The sequence below is a fragment of the Notamacropus eugenii genome, chromosome 4 (genome assembly GCF_028372415.1).
Source record: "Notamacropus eugenii isolate mMacEug1 chromosome 4, mMacEug1.pri_v2, whole genome shotgun sequence".
Classification (NCBI taxonomy): domain Eukaryota; kingdom Metazoa; phylum Chordata; class Mammalia; order Diprotodontia; family Macropodidae; genus Notamacropus; species Notamacropus eugenii.
Window position 1 is genome coordinate 277,597,062 of NC_092875.1, and position 17,192 is coordinate 277,614,253.

Consider the following 17,192-nt stretch of genomic DNA (forward strand, 5'->3'; position numbering starts at 1 on the left):
GAGCAGGTATGTGGGTGGCTGACTGAAAAGTAAGCTATAACTTTATATCTGATTTCATTTGCATAGGGGGAATTTCTGGTGAGGAAACTGCCTCAACTACTCCAGACTGGCAACTGTTCTATATGCTATCATTGAAGAGAGAGCTGGCTGGGACACTTTGAGGTTAAATAACTAACATCTAGTATGTGTCAGAGTCAGGCCTTGGAAAAAGATCTTCCTGATTCTGAGACTACACCTCTAACCATTATTTCTTGTTGCCTTGCTATATACACACAGTTTAAAAAATGGAGTTTTCGGTCCTCTGTATATCACTTGAACAAGTTCCTTTGTAAGGCTCTATTAAAGATCAGAACCACAAGGATTTTAAAGATCATTAGTCTGGCAATTGATAAAGGCAAGCCATTGCCAAATGAACAGGCTTCCAATGACAGTACCTTTTCAGTTTCCTAAAGTATCAGTTGCATTATGAGCACTGAATTATATGATTTAAAAATTAAGTAGTTAGTGCACAGGCTTACTTTTGTTCTCTCCATATGCTCTTTTGTAATGACATGACCTAATTCTACTGAGACAGCTTCATAAAAATGAGAAAGGAGGGTTAGGCACTATTTTGGAAGGTGATATTTATTTTACTCATGATGTGTCCATTTTACCACAACCATCTCTTTTCTCCTTACAGACAGACTTACTGCACATAATTATCCATCCATATCAATTGAAGTCAGTGGTCCTTTCAAAAGTAATCATTTACTTAAAATGTATAACTTCTCATGAGGCAGAAGAAGTATCATGGGGAGAGGTACTGTTTATAGTATTGGGGTCTCTCTTCATGGCCAAGTTCTAACTGATGGTTTAAATTACACCTAAAACTAAGGTAACATATATCAATCCCAGCTACTTATTAAAGGAAGAATTCTGGTTTTACCAGAAATGCCTACATATTTTCTGCAAAAACTTGGGCTGGTGAATTTTAAGTAGGGAAAGGAGGAAAAAACTTAATCTACAAATGGAATGAGATCATGAATTTAACTAAAAATTGAAACAAGACACAGAAAAGTACACAGGCTTGATCAGACTAAACATAATGTCATGGAGAAAAAGAATATGCAAATGTATGCTTATACTGGTAGAGGAGAATGGACAAATATACTAGTAATAGAATAATGCTTTTCTGATTGAGTTATTTGAATATACACAATTTCAGCAAAAGTAAAGGTGAAGATTAAAAATCTAACAGAAATGTATAAATTGATCTTTAAGGAGATAATTATTCTATCACAATATGATCCTTTTTTCTTTGTGGATATTTTATTTATACTTTTTTGTTTGCTTCCATCACTTTCACTTCCAACTTAACTCTAGTTTCTTCTCCCTCTGCCCCTGAGTCCCCAATAGAGCCCTTCCTTGTGTCAACAAGGAGACAAGAAAAACAAATCATAGCCATGTTTGCAAAAGTAAAGACAATATTTTTCGATGACGCTATTTTGTAAGGGCATGTGAATTATCCATGGGAAATCAGCTCTTTGATGTTACTGGGGGGAAAAGGTGCTTTTGAGTTGCATTTTGGCTCAACTGCACATTTGTTGGAGAGATGCCATCAGAATTTTCCACCTTTCTCCAAGATACTGAATTCTGAATTTAAGATTTTGGATTGTCAATATCCCCAAATACCAGATTATTTGGTTTATGTATTATCCATGATAACCTCTTCCAGTCTAACCTATGTACTATCTTAATGACAACAGGGGAGAAATCAGAAATTATGAAAGGGTGAAGTTTTCTTCTTTATATTTGATTGCATACTTAGGGTTACATTCTAAAACCACATAATCTAAAATTTCTTATACTTTATATTGACCCCTATTGATTTTTATTTCTTCCTCGCTAGGAAAACAATTGGAGAACTGTCAAAGAAAGTGCACCATGGGTATCAAAATACGAGTCATTCAAAAGATCACTGATTAAGTTCACTGTCCTAGAAAAGCTAGAAATGTCTACAAACCCAGAAGCCTGCTATCACTGGATGTCATTAAATGATTTCATGAAAACACAACATCAAGAAGAATGATATTATAGCAAGATTTGGAAACTTTGTGATCGGTTTTGGCTATACAGTATGGATGAAGGTATTGAGAAATGGGACTGGGTGGGGGCAGATTCTGTATGCTCTGCAGTATGAAATAAAGCAGAACACCATAATATTGATTATGTCTTTGTCTTTGACTTTCTGGAACAAGTCTGGATGAAAGTGAAAATGTTATTCTTAATTTCAAAAAAAGGAGGGGAGCAGAATTTTCAAATTCCAACATTGTGGCTTGACTTCAATTTCTGGAAAACCGTAGAATATCAAGAAATAACCAACAAGAAATGGTCAGCAAATATTTAGAAAAAAAAGCTGTGATCAGAAGGTGTTAGCATGGCTTATCCAAGAACAGGTCATTACAGACAACCTTATTTCCTTTATAGACAGGGTTATAAGAGGAGTAGGTCAGAGGAATTACAGAGTTCAGTTATATTCCTATCAAATGAACAAGTATTTATTACTCCAAGATAGGAATGAGGGATAGGTACAAAGATAACAAAGCAATAGTCCTTGAGCTCAAGGAATTGGCATTTTACTGAAGGAAACAATAAGTATGCAAATATGTAAACAGCATATGCATAAAATAAATCCAAAATAACAGAAAAAGCTCTAATACCTGGAGGGATCAAGGAAGTCCTCCTACAGAAAAGGGTAGTAAAGCTGAACTTGGGATTTCAAGAGGCAGAGATGAGAGCAGTAGAACTAAGATAGTAGAGAAAAGTCAATGACTCACCTGAGCTCTCCCTAAAACTCCTTTGAACACCTTTAAATAATGTCATAAAATAATTCCTGGAGCAGCAGAACCCACAAAAGGATGGGATAAAATAATTTTCCAGCAAAAGACAACTTAGAAAGTTGGTAGGAAAGATCTTTTGCACCTGGGTGCGAGTGGAGCATAGTCCAGTGCAGACTGTGTCAGCACAGACCCAGCCCCAGTGCCAGTGAACCAGGAGAAGGTTTTGGGAGCCACTGAATCAGCTGATTCCAGAGTTCTCAGCTTACAGAGAGTAAGGGGGTTGAACAACTGGTCAAAAGAAGATTACAGGGATCTCTTTGTTAGCACTGAAACAGAACTCTGTAGCTTTGTCCATACTTAGATCTGAGTCACAGTCCTGGGTGTCAGTGCCAGGTGAGTCATTGATTTTTCTCTACCATCTTAGTTCTACTGCTCTTATCTCTGCCTCTTGAAATCCCAAGTTCAGCTTTACTACCCCTTTCTGTAGGAGGCCTTCCTTGATCCCTCCAGGTATTAGAGCTTTTTCTGTCATTTTGGAGGAGCACTAGCAGATAAGAGATAGTGGCCACTGTGGAACAGGGACCATCATCACAGTTCTATGACAGAGAAGAGTGTTTGTGGTTGTTCACAAACCAAAGAACATGCCAGGAGAGTAGTAAACATACCTCTCTCTAGATCACACCACATTGGAAGAACTGAAAACTTACAAGTTCCCAGAAGTATCTCTGAACAGCTTCACAAAACTCCTTCACAAAAATCTTAGAACAGTGCACCCTCCACCCTAGAAACAGGGCCCTACTTTAACAAAAAGTTGAAAGTCAAGAAATAGGTAAGAAAAATAAGCAAATAAAAAAAATTCTGAACATAGAAAGCTACTATGGTGACAAGGAAGATCAAAATATACACTCAGAAGAAGACAACAAAGTCAAAACTTCTATATCTAAAGTCTCCAAGAAATATATGAATTGGTCTCAGGGTGTGGAAGAGCTCAGAAAGGATTTTGAAAGTCAAGTAAGAGAAGTAGAGGAAAAATAGAGTAATGCAAGAAAATCGTGAAAAAGAGTCAATAGCTTGGTAAAAGAGACATAAAAAAATACTAAAATTAACACTTTAAAAAACAGACCAGGCCAAATGGTAAAAGAAGTACAAAAAGTCAGTGAGGAGAAGAATGCCTTACAAAGCAGAATTGGCCAAATGGAAAAAGCACAAAAATTCACTGAAGAAAAAAACTTCCTAAAGAGGGGAATTGGCCAAATGGAAAAGGAGATATAAAAGTTCACTGAAGAAAATAGTTGTTTAAACGTTAGAATGGAGCAAATGGAAGCTAACGACTTTTGTCAGGAATAAAGAAATCATAAAACAAAACCAAAAGAATAAAAGAAAAGAAGACAATGTGAAATATCTCATTGGAAAAGCAACTGACCTGGAAAATACATCCAGAAGAGATAATTTTAAAATTATTGAAATACTTGAAAGCCATGATCAAAAAAAGAAGAGCCTAGACATCATCTTTCAAGAAATTATAAATATTCTAGGTCCAGAAGTTAAGCTATAAATTGAAAAAATCCCCAATCATCTCCTTAAAGAATTCTTGAAATGAAAACTTTCAGGAATATTATAGCCAAAGTCCAGAGCTCTGAGGTCAAGGAGAAAATACTGCAAGCATCCAGAAACAAACAATTCAAGCATCATGGAGTCACAGTAAGGATAACACGAGGTTTAGTAGCTACTACATTAAAGGATCAGTAGGCTTGGAATATATTCTGATGGGCAAAGAATGTAAGATTACACTCAAGAATCATGTACCCAGCAAAACTGAGTAAAATCCTTCAGGGGAAAAAAATAGATATTCAGCCAAATAAAGGACTTTCAAGCATTTTTGCTGAAAAGACCAGAGTTACATAGAACTGACTTTCAAATACAAGACTCAAGAGAAGCATAAAACGGTAAATAGGAAAGGGAAACCAAAAGGGATTGAATAAGGTTAAACTATTTACATCGCTACATGGGGAAAAGATACTTGTAACCCAGGGCAGTTGGAAGGAGTACATATAGACAGAGGGCACAGGTGTGAGTTGAATACAAAGGAATGATATCTAAAAAAATTTGGGGGTGAGAGAGGAATGTACTGAGAGAAAAAGAAAGGGAGAGGTAGAATGGGGGTAAATTATTTCACATAAAAGAGGCAAGCAAAAGCTTTTATAGTGAAGGGGAAGAGGGGGGAAGGGAGGGAGAGTGAGCGAACCATAATCTCATCAGAACTGGCTCAAAGAGGGAATAACATACACATTCAATTGGGTATAGAAATCTATCTTAACCTATAAGAAAGAGGAGAGGAAGGGGATAAAAGAAGTGGTGATGGGGGGGAGGTTTGAAAGAAGAGAGGGCAAATAGGGGGAGGGAGTAGTCAGAAGTAAAATACTTTTGAGGAGGGACAGGGTGAAAGGAGAGAAAGAATAGAATAAGTGGGGGGGAACAGGATGGGAGGAAGTACAGTTAGCAATACTAATTGTGAAAACAATTTTGAATCAAATTTCTTTAATAAACTCCTCATCAAATATATAAAAACAAGAGCCATTGCCCAATTGATAAATGATCAAAAGATATGAACAGTTTTCAGATGAATTAAGCAGTTATTTATAGCTATATAAAAACATGCTAATTCACTATTGATTGGAGAAATGCAAATTAAAACAATTCTGTGGTACTGCTTTATACCTGTTAGATTGGCCAATAGGATGGGAAAAAGTAAATGACAAATGTTGAAGGGGATGTGGGGAAAAAAATAAAACATTAATGCATTGTAGTTGAGTTGTGAACTGATTCAACCATGACACGGCAATTTAGAAAGAGTATAAAACCATGCATACCCTTTGACCTACCAATAGTAGCTCTGTATTTCAAAAGAGATAAAAAAACAAACAAAAAAAGGAAATGGCCTGTATTACAAAAATATTTACAGCAGCTGTTCTTTGGTGGCAAAGAACTGAAAATTGAGGGAATGTTCATCACTTGGGGAATGGCTAAACAAACTTTGGAATGTGAGTATGATGGATGATTATTGTGTTACAAGAAACAATGAGCAGGATGCTCTCAGAAAAACCTAGAGTTACATGAGTTGATACAAAGTGAAATATACTGTGTACAAAGTGACAGCAATATTGTAAGATGATGAGCTGTGAATGTCAGCTGTTCTCATCAATACAATGATCCAAGACAACTCTGAAGGGCTTAGTATGAAAAATGCTATCCATCCTCAGAGAAAGAACTGATGGTGTCTGAATACAGATTGAAGCAAATTTTTTAAACTTTATTTTTCTTGAGGGGATTTTTTTGTGTATGTTTTCTTTCACAAGATGATCAATAAGGAAATGTTTTACATAACTACACATGTACAGACTATGTCAAATTTCTTGCCTTCTCAATGAGAGGGTGTGGGGAGGGAGGAAGGGAAAGAATTTAGAACTCAAAGTTTTAAGAATGAATGTTCAAAATGGTTTTTACATGTAACTGGGGAAAAATAAAACACTAAATATTTTTTTAAAAAAGAGCAGAGGTAAGTGAAGTGGGAGAATATTCCTGACAGAGGCTGGCCTTTACAGAGCCATGGAGTCAGAATATGAGTGTCTTCTGTGGGAAAGAGCGAATAGACCAGTTTGTCTAGAACATGAAGTGTGAAATCAGGACACAAAAGAAAGGTTGGAGGGAGACTGTGAAGAACTTAAAACATACCTTTCTAGGAAACAGAGTTTGGCCAAGAATTTGATAAAGTTCTTCACTGGCTTTTGATGGAGAGATATGGGATAGATGACAGTAGACTATTAGATATATCCAGATTGGTTGCATGTCTAAATAAAGACTAGTCATTAAGATTCCAGTATTAGTTTGTAACAAGTTTGAATGTTAAACGTCCTTCAGATCTGTGTTTGTTGTTGTGTTTTTTAAAAACAATTTTAACAGTGACGAAAATAAAAATATGATGCTTAACAAAGCTTCTCCTCTAAACTGGGGTAGTGAATTCACTGAATAACAAAGTTAAGAACCCATTCCTCCCTCCTCCCCCAAAAGACATCCAATCACAACAGGGTAGAAAATTGGGTCAAAAATAACAAGGTGAAATTTATAGTGTTATACTTCAAAACCCAACTTCAAAGGCACAAGATAGTTTTCTGAAAAAGATTTGGGGCTTTCAAGTGACTACAAGCTAAATGTGAATAAACAGATGACAATCCAAAAAGCTAACGTGATTTTAGGTTACATTAGGAGGAATATAGTGTCCACAGGGGGATGAAAATCTTGCTGTATTCTGCCCTAGTCATACTATAGATTGACTATCATGTCAAGTTCTGGGAATTCTATTTTAGGAAGGGCCTTGATAATATGGGATTTCCAATCAGGATGGCAAAGGGCCACAAGATCATGCTCCATGAGCATTGTCTGAAGGAACTGACAATGTTAAGACTTAAGAAGTGAAAACGCAGGGTGTGATTACTATGTTCAAGTATTTAAAGGGTTGTCATATGGAAGAGGGATTAAATTTATTCTGCTTGGCCCCGGAAAGCAGATATAGAAGCAGTAAGTGGAAGTTGCAGGAGACATACTTTTGACTTTGTCAAGAAAAGTTTCTGAACAAAGAGAGTTCTACAAAGGTGGAAGTAGCTGAGATATTTGACTCTGAATGGCCCTGTGTTAGGTATAGCATGAATGGGATTTCTTATTTAGTTAGGGGTTGGATTTGATGATCTCTGAAGTCTCTTTTAAATTTGATCATCTGTGATTTCTACTAAAAAATTCAATATTTATTTGGTAAGCATTGTTATGATATATATTCTTTAAAAGCAACATGTAACTTTTCTGGTTAAGACAAAAAAAGTATTTCCTAGAAAGGAAGCTCTTCATTATTCCTTCTTTATGTGTGGAATTTATTTTGGCATTAAAACTCCTTTTTTATAAAAAGGAATAATTGGAGACTACAAAGTAGTTTTCAAGAAGCAAACTGTTTACTCATTTCAGCATGTGCTCTCTCATGCCACTTGCTGTGGCTCCCACTTTCACTCACAATTTTTACCTAATACAATTGAGGAAGGAAGATGCCAAAGTAAAACTTGTAAATGACTATCTTAATGCAGTAGCTCCTAAGAAACAGTCTCACCATACCTTAGCGGTATCCTCCCCTTCGTCTTCATGGACTGAACTGGACGGCGAAGGAGTTGCAGACTTGCTTCCAGGTGGAGATGGTGAGTTATGGGGAACATTGTTTCCCGCCATATTCAAACCAAGCTGTGCACTGAGCTGTGATTGGTTAATGGTAGTCAGCTGACCATGCTGTATCATTGTTGGCTGCCTAATATCTGCAGGCTGAACCCTTGGTCTCATGGCTGCCATCTGAGGGTGGGAACTATATTGAGTTCCTTCTGTACTCTGTATATCTTGCATCTACAAAAGGAAAATTGGAAAGGAATAATTTTCCACAAACGTTTCTAGCAAAAAGTCCTTTGCTTTCTTGAGACTGCAGAATGCCCTGCTGATCTGTACATTATTCCCAGCATAAAACACTCCTGAGAGTTTAAATCAGCAAAAAGGTTTTAAGTAACAACCAAAAATGGCATTTCATAAGTGAACAGTTACATTCTGCTACTCATAATCTGATTAATTAAATTTTATATTCTTTCTATGTTAATGAAATGTAAGCACATATCACTAATGGTTTTGCATGGTGTGTGTTTCAAAATATTGATGTTTATAAGAGCACTTGACCAAATTAAACAATTATTAGCTGTTACAGCAGACACATCAATTCATTAAACCCTGTCATTCCTTGCTCATTGTAGAAAGGGTTTAGATGAATACAGTATGGTCCTTGGTTGAATTCTATGTAGGTTAGGACTGGCCCATACGATAGAATAACATCTAGATTCATAACACTTACAGGCTCAGGTTGACTGATCAATTAATTGACTTACTGAAGTGATTGGACTGAACAGTCAGATTTGAAAATAAAGCTTTCAAGTCAAAAGGTCACCATATTAGTCCATTGTGCTATCTGGGTCACTGCTTTTTAGCATTAATGAGACCTTCTCTTTTAATTCAAGCAATGAATTCAGACTCTGCAAGGATTAGTAGTAAAAGCATTGGAGGATGAAGCTCTTAATTTATCCAGGGGTCAGATGTACAGTATGGGGGTGGGAGGAATGGAGAATTTCACCACTCTTCCTCTAATATTCTTAAACTTCCCACAACAGACAACATTTTGAGGTGCTGACAGAGGGAACTCAGTTTCTCTTGCTGGTGTGGTTTTAAAAGCATGTATAAGAGAAGGAAGAATGGAGAAGGAAAAATGAGAAAGTAAAAAGAGGTTTGAAGGTTCAAGTGACTTGTGTCAATTAAAAATATAATTTATGTTATGAAATTCTACATGGTGAGTTTGAATTTGACGGTAATCTGTCTATAAATGCTGCTGAATCATGAAAACATGGTCGAGAATAATCAATTTTATGTAACAGTACACATTTTGACTATAACCCTTTTATCCATACTATATAGGTTATTTCACTGAACTGGTTAGGCCCATTTTAAGTTAAATGTAGACATTCAGGGCCTGAAATGGCTTTCCACTGCTGTCAGTTTTATAGTTAAAAACTCTTTACCATAAGGTTGTTTTCTGTCAACCTTGTTGATTCCATTAAACTTCTCTTATCTAACTTATCATCCCAGCCTCTCACCTATCTCAAACAAGGCAAAACTGATTTTATTCTTTACAATGTATACCTCCCCACCTCCTTTTTTGTTCTCCTTTTCAATCTTTTTTTCCCCTTTCTAGGCTCTATAGAAACTGCTTTCTAGGCATGAATCAACTTTCTCCCATAATCCAAGCATCTCTTTTCCTTGTTTCAAACTGTAATACAGGGATCTACTCTTCTGTGAAGTATTCTCTTCTTACAAATGAGCTTTTGTTTCATAACTCAGTTATCTTCCCTTAATAGAAAATGAATCCAGTATATATGTATATATACACACTCAAAATATCTACATATGCGTGTTTGTATGCATATGGATTAGAACTGTACTATATATTCATACACATGAACCTGCAGGTTTACAGGTTGGACCTGTAACATATGCCATATATGTGTGTATATGGGTTGGACCTGTATTTTCATTGGTATAGGAAATTCCTAGGTGAGGAAATTCCCTGTACCAATGCAGGTCAACATTTTCTTTGTATCACAGAATATTAGAGAACTGTTTAGGTCACTGGAAGTTTAAATGACTTGCTTTCCAGATTACCAACATTTTTGTAGTCACCCAAGATCTCAGAATCATCCTCAGTTTTTCACTCTCTACCCTCTTCACTCCACAAATCCATTCTATTGTTGAATTTTGCTACTCATACTTTCACAGCATCTGTATATGCCCTTTTCTCTCCACTTACGCAGCTACAGCCCTAGTATAGCCTGTATCACTTCTGTCTTATCTTGACTGTTTCAATAGTCTTATCCACTCCCCTCCACCCTTGCCTCAAGTCTCTCCCACTGAAATGCATCCTTTACTCAGTGGTCAAAGGGATGATTTTAAAAGTTTAATTCTGACCATGTCACCTTCCTACTCAATAAACTCCAGTGACACCTTGTTATTTTCAGGATCAAATGTAAAGTTTGTGGTGGCATTTAAAACCTTCATAATCTGGCCCCTTCTTGCCTTTCCATTTGTTAAACTTTTCTCCTCTATAAGTTCCAGCTACACTGGCTATCTGCTGTTCCTTGAATAGGACTCTCCATTTCACATCTTTACCTGAACTGTCTCCCATGCCTGGAATGCTCTACCCTCTCACCTCTGACTGTTCAGTTTTCCTGACCTCCCTCAATACCTAGCACTTATCTAATTTTCTGCAAGAGGGGTTTCCAATTTCCCTCAGCTGCTAGACCCTTCTACTCTGGGGAGAGAATATACACTGTATATTGTGTATATACTTATGTATTTCCATCTTATCTTGCCTATTAGAATACAAACTCTTTCAGAGTAGGGATTATTTTTGTTTTCCTTTGTATCACTGTGCTTAATACAACACTTGGCACACAGTTAGAGCTTAGTAAATGTTTACTGGCTAACTAGTTAGGGTCACATAGCCAGTACGTGTCGGAAGCAGGAATTGAACTCCAGTCTTCATGGCTTTGAGACCAGTTCTCAGTTCACTAACCTATGCCACGTTGGTATGTGTTTGTATTTATATATAATATGTGACACATATATACATATATAATATGTGACACACACACACACACACATATACACATATTCACTAGACTCCTGACTTCATTACTCTAGGTAAGAAACTCCCTTTACAAATGCCCAATTGTGCCTGCTCCTGAACCTAGCCTTGGACTTGGAGAGTTGCCTAATTCTCTAAAGTACTAACTACTGGGGTAATCAGTTAAATAACTTGCCCAGAAAATACTAAGTCTATCAGTAATAGAAGAATTACAGATCTGCATCCTGGAGGAAGCATCCAAATCAAGAGTAACATCACTGATGAAATCACACATTCAGACAGTTATCTATATCCATATACAAAAGCATGTGCAAGCGTAGGTATATACATGTTTCCATACAGGGAGATCCCTATACCAAGAAAGCCATGGTCCTAATTAAAAAAACTGCCCACAAAATGTACATTCACACATATGCATATACACATATACAAACATATCTACTTGTACAAATACATTCTTTTGGGTGTGGGGAGGGTGGGACTGGTCATTTGAGCCATTGGTAAAGAGAACTCCTATTGAGGAAAATGATGCTGATTTCTATAATGCAGATAAGCAACAATTCCGCTATTTAATCTTAGAGAGCTGTTTAGGATAGCAAGAGGTCACATAGTCAGTATGTGTCAGAAGGAGGAAGTAAGCCTAGGTCTCCTGGATCCCCAAGTCTGGAAAAATAATGGAAGTCTAGGATGAAAGAATTCAATGGATTCTACATTTCCCTTTTTGCTTTCTGTTTTTTTTTTCCACTAGCCTAAAACATAAATCTTAACATGTGAGTCCTCTACTAATGAAGTTTTACATGGCTGACTATTGCCTTTGCTGTCTGCCAAATAATAGGTGCTTAATAAATTCCTGTCTATCAATTGATTGTCAATCAACATGCATTTATTAACAACTTACTGTTTGCCAGGCACTGTGCTAAATATTGACTGAAAACAGAAGCATAATTCACAGAATAATAGAATGCCGTAATTAGAAGGAATTCAGTGGGGATATAGTTTAACCAGTACTTGATTAAGAATTCCCTCTCAGCAGTTGATTTCACTTTCAGATAGTTTTAATTCTTAGGAATTTCCCCCATCATCTAGCCTAAATATGTCTCTCCACAACTTTTATGCATTACTTCTAGTTAACAATAATAATAAAAGTAATAATAATGATACAGGCTAATGACAAACACTTATATAGTGCCTACTCTTTGCCAGGAACTGTGCTAAGTGCTTTTCAAACATTACTTGTTTGATCCTGAGATATGGGCGCTATTATTACCCCCATTTTACAGATGAAGAAATGGAAAGAAACAGGTTAAATGACTTGGCCAGGGTCACACTGCTAGTGTCTGAGTCCAGATTTGAACTCAAGTCTTCCTGACTCCAGTACTAGCATAACAAGAAGAGCCAGTATGTCAGCCCATGGAATTTGTCCATGTGTCAGCCCATTGGAATTTGAGCACTTTGCAGTTAGATTGTTTTGTTCTCTGTAATGGTATCCCCAGCACTAAATGCCTGTTGACAAGATGATTGAAATAAATACTTAAAGATGACTGTCATGTTCTCTCTTAGTCTTCTCTAAGCCAGATCCAGTCCCTTCCTGTTACATGAAGCCATTCCCTGGAAATTTTACATGCTAATCATTATTCTTCTAAAAATGTGACTTCCATAACTAAAAAAAATAAAAATAAAATCTCAAGATTTGATCTAACAAAGGCAGATTACATTGCAACTGTTCTCCTCCAGATCCCGGATACCACATATTTAATCCCGCCTAAAATTGCATTAACATTTTTAGCCACCATATATGACAGTGTTGATTCACATTGATCTTGAAGTTTATTGAAATACACAGAACTTTTTGATGAACCATTTTGATCCAAATATCTCTCATCTTCTAAGGATGGAGTCATTTTTCAAAAAGCATGTCTTCTATGTCTTCATCAAAATCATGGATAAAAATGTAAAAGAACCTGATCAAGCCTGAATCACTGAGGCTCTCCATCAGAGAACTCCTTCCTCACTGAAACATTAATGATTATTTTTAGAGTGTAGTCATTCAACCACTTATGTATCCAACTCATCATGCAATAATCTAGCTCACATCTATCTTGTCTAATAGAATCAAATAAGAAGCTATCAGGTATTTCCACTAAATAAATATAGGTAAACTATTATCTATAGAATTTTTAGATCTACTCATCTAGTCAATCTGTTTAGAACTTGGCATGGCATTTTCTTGGTAAAGTAATGCTTGCTTTTTGTGATCACTGTTTATTTTTCTAGATTTCCCCAATCATCCAATGTTTTCTGTGTTTTTTAAAGATGGGAATAAAAGTTAGGTTTGCTCGCCTATTTTAGCAGACTTACGTCTTCTCCTTCTTTCAAATTAGAATAATATTTTTCCATCTATAGTCCTATGGTACCTCTTCCATTTATCATGATCTCTGAAAGATCACTGATTATACAAATTTATTATATTTCAATGCATCCAACTCTATAATTATACAATTATATCATACTTTTGCATCTACCATTCATTATCCACACTTGTTTCCATATTTTGTATATATCTTTTAAAAACTGAAAGGAGTCAGAGTGCTGTAGTAAATTGACATTGGTCTTTTTAGACAACTACCATTTACCAACTTTTGTCAGAATTACTTATCTTCATGAAAACCATTTGAATCACTTGCTTATGATACATACTTTTACATTTATATAGAGAAACCTGAGGCTGTGAAATTTTTGGCTAGCTCTCTTTTTCCTGATTCCTTTCCTTAATGATTTTGGGCATCTCTACTGAATCGTTCTTTGTACACTAGCTACAGCTATTCTCTGTTATCTAGCTTGGGAGAAGTATGTTGGCAGTTTTATTCTTTTCTCTTCTTTTTCAGTTTAGATTCCTTTTTGATAGAGTTTAAGGATTCTTAGCAAACAGATTCTTACCAGCCACTTTATCCCTGACCAGGAGCTCATAATTTTTCTCCTTTAAGCTATGAGTCAGAAAACCAACTCCACAAACCAAAAGTAGATAACATATTTGTAAACAGTTGATCATGTCCAGAATCTGACCTTTTATTATGAAGTCCTTGCTTTTGATTGGGAGCACTGATAGAAACATTACTTGTGTCCTAAAGGTCTTTGGTTTCTTTCCTGAGTCTTCATAATACTTATCTTTACTTTCTAGCAGTAGAATTTGTGTTCAGATGAATTAACTGGCATAAGTAGAGTCACTCTTTATCTTTTGCCTGGAGTTAAAACCAAAAAGCCTCAGGGAATGAGACAGAGCGTTTGGTTATGAACATGGAAGGAACTGCTTTGACTCTTTTGGATGGTTTTTGAAAGAAAATAAATAAAAAATTTGAAAAAAGTGTAAAGTGCTCCTTTGAACCTATGAAAAAAAGCTAATTGCTAACTCTGGGCTCTAAATTTTAAAGTGTAATTGCCTAATAGATCTGGAAAATTGAGATTTTAATCTTGTGTGGTCTTAAGTCTAGATTTGATTTGGTTGAAATTTGTCCCATAACTAAATTTTGATGTGATGAAATGTGTTCCATTAATTGTGGCATCAAATGCAAAAAAAAAAAAAAATTCCTGGAAAAATGCAGGGAAACCAGAAATACATGCCAATTTTGGAAATTTATTACCTCTTTGATTTCAGGCAAGTTATCTTTTTTGTCTCAGTTTCCTGATCTGTAAAGAGGAAAATAATGGTACTCACCTCTCTGGGTTTTTGTGAGGATCAAAATGATGCAGTGATTGTGAAGTGCTTAACATATCACCTAACACATGGTAAGTGCTATATGGATGTTAACCATTATTATTATTATTTTATTAATTAGATATAATTGCTACATACTTGATAATTCTATGTTGGAATTTAGATGTAATTAGTATAAAATGTCAAAAGTGATAAAAGTAATGATTTTCTATGTAAGATAATTTGGAAATGCATTAAGCTAAATTGACATCACATGACTGGTAATAAATTTTGTTTCATGTTTTAAATACATAATATTGTGTCAGAAAAGCTGTTAGACAAAAATAACTTCTCTTTTTTATCTGGATGCTGATAGATTATGAATTGAGTTGTTAAAACAATGTGGTAGAAATATCTGGAAACTGTCGATATTTAATTGGGTATATTTTGTTTTAAAACAGATAATTATTATAATTATTTATATTTGGGGAAAAAAATTACACACATCCTTTAAGAGATCTTTATCTGTGAGGTTCCTTGAAACTTTGTATTCAAACAGGGTCATAAGATTTTACCAGTTCTTTTACCAGTTCTACTGACAAAAAAGTTAAATTACTTGAAGTTTGAAAACCTAGGACTTGGAAAAGAGAATTCTGATCACTCCTACTCCATGTCAAAGGGAGGGAATTTACAAGTTTACTATAATAAAGAGTGGGTTTTCATGTGAAATTATTTGGCTATCACTTAAAAAAATTAAGAAAATGTATAAGGTGACAAAGATGTAATATTAATATATCAATATGAATAAATTATCAGGTATTTGCTATATGTCTGAAGCCCCAGAATATGGTTAATTTTAATTTATAAGTAAAAAATAAATGACATGTAACTGCTAAGGAAACATGAGAAAACTAATAATATTCAAACCTTATGATGTGATTAGTGAAATTTTGCTATTTGAGGTAAAAACTCTTGGGATTATAATTTAATAGTGTTTTGAGTTTTGATTATAGGGATGCTTGCCTGAATTATCATAGAGCAAATATGAGAAAATGGTATGTACTACACTCTGAGAACTGGTACAAGTGGATGTCTGTCCTAAGAAAAGTTGAGGGGGTGACCTTGGCATGGTCTATGGTAGAATCATCTTGTCTCAGTTTCCCCATTGTGCTATTTCCTTTCTGAACAGGAAATTTCCATACCTGGTTAATCCTGAGTCTAGCTTCTGATACCCCATAAATAATATGGAACTTTATAAATTACATGATTGACTCCAGATATGTCTCATGCCCCAAATCAAACAAAGCTAAGGAGTTTTCCCCCTATTATGGCATATATCAGGTCAGTCTGTGCCCTTGAGGGGCTGAGTTTTGACATTGTTGTAACTGTGTCCTTCCTTTTTCTTTCACAGCAAATTTTTATAATCAGGGCAAGGAAGCAGTAGTTTTGTAAGTGCAATACTATATCTATTATTTAACAGGTTAATATTGAAACATTTGAGTTTTATGTGGTAAAATTATAATATAAGGAAGATATACTCCTAAGGCGAAATTAGAGAAAGTAATAAGACACAGATATGATATAAAAGTTTCCTAATTACATAGAATAGTAAACTGAGAAAGCAACAGGATTAGACTTTTTTCTAAGAACTATATGTATATGATTGATTTCCCAATGCATTTTGCTTAACAATTCAGACTTTGATTATATTTTAGTGATATGTTCTCAAAATTGGATTAATGATTTTTACATATAAAATTGCATTCGCAATTTTGAATAGAGTAAAATTATTTTTACCATTTTAAAGTATCTGTCTAATAATTTTAAAAGACAATGGTTTATTTTACAAGTCAAGCCCTCATGAAATTTTTTTTTAAGATTCTTGTATTAGGAATAGGGTTCAGATAAAGAGCAAATAGTATGTAAAAACTGAAATGCTCTGAAGTTGCAGGTGAATTGTGGGTTCCTAATTTGTGTTCCTCTTATAATTCTCTTGTTAATAGGATCAGAATCATAAGGCTTGACCTGATGTTTACCACGTGAACTAGTTATTGGAAAACTAAACATAAGAGATTGTGCTAAATTGTATTGTCTTGTTACTGAGTTATTGAGTTGTTAAAACAATGTGGTAGAAATATTTGGAAACTCAATATTTAATTGAATAGATTTTGTTTTAAAACAGATAATTGTTATAATTATTTACCGTTTGGGGAAAAAATTACACAGACCATTTAAGAGATCTTTTATCTGTGACTGGCAGATTTGGAATGATGTAGGAATTTCTGTAACTGACTTAGAACTAGAGAAGCAGAGTCCCCTTCAAAGCTGCCCTGAGAATAAGGCGTATTCCAGAATGTCCAAAGGAAGATATTTCCAGAGACTAGATGACTACATGAGACATCTGGGACTTCAG

General features: G+C 35.2%; 1 protein-coding gene across 2 annotated transcripts in view; it reads right to left on the reverse strand.

Moving 5' to 3' along the window:
- Positions 1-17,192, reverse strand: part of TOX (thymocyte selection associated high mobility group box) — a 368,121-nt gene that overhangs the window by 54,638 nt on the left and 296,291 nt on the right. For both annotated transcript variants that reach the window (XM_072604653.1, XM_072604654.1), the window contains one exon: positions 7,977-8,255. In XM_072604653.1, coding sequence (XP_072460754.1) covers positions 7,977-8,255 — 279 coding nt within the window. The remainder of the gene's footprint in view (positions 1-7,976; positions 8,256-17,192) is intronic.